Genomic DNA, 2,403 nt, shown 5'->3' with positions numbered 1-2,403 from the left:
ATTTATTTGTTTCTGTATTTATTTATAAATATGGCAGAGTTGGTCCTTCATAGCAGATGACCTGGTTTCTGAATATAAATCAGCCATAAAGCTACGTTCAGACCGCTAGCAGCAGAAGCAGCAGGTTTACATGCAAAGTCAATGGTTGACGCGCATCAAGGTGCAGCAAAAGGTCCCACAGCGTCTCATGAGCATCTGACGCCTGTGACTCAGTTTATTAATGCCGGAATTAACTTAAAATGTAGAAACCTGCCGGCAGAATATGTTCGCTTTTATTATCCTGCTGCTTCCAGTTTTGATTACGTACATGAAAAACGCCTTAAAGCTGCCACCAACAGTAGGGGAAAACCCCCAAGAGGTGAGCGGGCCTGAGGCAGCTGCTGCTGGGGATTCCCGGTGACAGCGCCCCGCCGGTATGTGGGGGTCTGAGCAGCTCCCACAGAGAAATAATCTTTGAAGGTAGGATGGTAATCTGGATGAACTGACTGCACAGACCATGTTTTCAGGAGGACTTTCTCACTTCAACATAGATTCTAACTACTTTTTACCCGCTGATCACAGCTAATATAGCTGCCATTGTTCCAGGAAAAGAAAGGATAGGTCAGCTCCGCCCAACGCGCATCTTTGATGCTCCAGCTGCATGTCAGAAATAAACTTGGACAAGTTTTAAAAATGAAGCAGTACGGGCGTTTCTGCTGCTCCTGCTGTCTGAATGTAGCATTACTCTGAAGGAAATGTTCTGCGTATTTTTTTTCTCTGGTTGCTTTTCAGTTTTTCCCCTCAAGTCGTCTGGTTCCAGACCTGCGACTCTGTCATCGTAACAGTGAAGCTGATGAACCCAGAGGTTCAGCAGTGCGATTTCTACACCGACAGAGTCGTTTACAGGTCAGTCAGGATGGCCGTCTGTCCAAAACTCTCTATGCTAGCTGTGGTTCTCTGTTCAGTGTTCCTGATGAAACTCTGAAGACCAGTTGATAAAAACGTAAGAATGTGAATCTTTTAGGGTTTTATGTTAAGGAGGTTGCTGCCCAGAGCTGGCTGGTTTCTTTAAATCTAACTGCTGTGTGTCCTCCTGAAATACTTCCACAGTAACGATTGTTTTAAAAATGTAAGGAATAGAAAGTACAGATACTTGTGTGAAAATGTAATGATTAGAAGTCAGAAGTAGGAAGAAAAATAAGTAATGGAGTAAAGTATAGATACCTATAAAGTGTACTTAAGCACAGTACCAAAGTATTTGTACTTCGTTATTTGATACCTTTGAGAGGGAGGATTTTAAATTCTATTCTGGATTTAACAGGAAGCCAATGAAGAGAAGCCAGGATAGGAGAGATATGATCTGTTTTAAAAGTATTTTAGATATATTTTAATATATATTTTACTCAAACTCTGATTTAAAGTAGTTTCTGTTGTAATTGTGTCCAGTGGCAGAGTGAACGGTCGATCCTATAGGGCTGACCTGGAGCTTCACCAGAACATAGCCGCTGACGCTTGCCACTGGGAGATGAAGTCCAATCAGCCCATTCTTAAACTGGTGAAACAGGAGCCGGGATACTGGGAGAGACTGGTCAGGGGGAAGGTACTGTAATCCTGTCCAGTGTTGAACAGAAACTTTACTGTTTAACAAGTAATTTTCCTCAACATTGGGCATGAATCCCACAGAATATTTTCGTCAGTTTTGACATGGACCATGTTGATGAAAAGGAAGATGAGTCATCAGGCGGTAAGACAGAGAATGTCTGAAAAAGGAGAGCTGTGATGTCCTCCTGGAGCCGCTGCAGATGATTGCTTTGTTTTATTTCCAGGACTGCGGTTTGTTGAAAGCCCTGAAGCAGGAAGCTGCTACTTGAGCTCTGACAGCGACAGCGACTGAAAGCCAGACTTTGTCTCCTTATTTACATTCATATTTTAGACATCTTTCAGTCCTTATGTTGCTTTGGTTTGACTCTAGTTCTTTAATTACATTTGAAGGATTTTTCAGTTTAATAAATGTTTAAAATCCTTTATCCTTCATCTTTTTTCATTAAAAGTTCATAAATAAAGAGTTGAATGTCGATTTGTTCTGTTTGGCTTGGTGTTTATTTAATTTAATTTATTTCTATAGCATCATTTCACATCATGTCATCCCAAGGCACTTTATAGATACAATTCAACCAGATCATCCAGTCAGATTGATTAAAAGTTTTCTATCTAAGGTAAACCAGCTGATTGCATCGACTCATTGACTCTTCAGCAATCCCTCACACTAAGCATGCCTGCAGCGACAGTGGAGAGTAAAACTCCCTTTGAACAGGAAGAAACCTCCAGCAGAACCAGGCTCAGTGTGAGCGGCCATCTGCTGAGGCCGACTGGGGTTCAAAAAGACTGAAACAGACATAGAAAAAGAATCATAGATACAAAAGG

The 2,403-nt window shown here is 41.6% G+C and overlaps 1 protein-coding gene across 1 annotated transcript in view; it reads left to right on the top strand.

The window, feature by feature from the left end:
• Positions 1-1,937, top strand: part of LOC107099721 — a 3,718-nt gene extending 1,781 nt beyond the window's left edge. Inside the window, exons 4-7 of the mRNA XM_015397963.1 lie at positions 772-885; positions 1,426-1,579; positions 1,663-1,723; positions 1,806-1,937. Coding sequence (XP_015253449.1) covers positions 772-885; positions 1,426-1,579; positions 1,663-1,723; positions 1,806-1,873 — 397 coding nt within the window. The 3' untranslated portion in view covers positions 1,874-1,937. The remainder of the gene's footprint in view (positions 1-771; positions 886-1,425; positions 1,580-1,662; positions 1,724-1,805) is intronic.
• The last annotated feature ends 466 nt before the right edge of the window (positions 1,938-2,403 follow it).

Source organism: Cyprinodon variegatus, unplaced genomic scaffold, assembly GCF_000732505.1.
Source record: "Cyprinodon variegatus isolate N-32 unplaced genomic scaffold, C_variegatus-1.0 Scaffold899, whole genome shotgun sequence".
Taxonomy (NCBI): domain Eukaryota; kingdom Metazoa; phylum Chordata; class Actinopteri; order Cyprinodontiformes; family Cyprinodontidae; genus Cyprinodon; species Cyprinodon variegatus.
The sequence above is the reverse complement of the archived record's forward strand: the minus strand, read 5'-3'. Positions and strand labels throughout refer to the sequence as shown.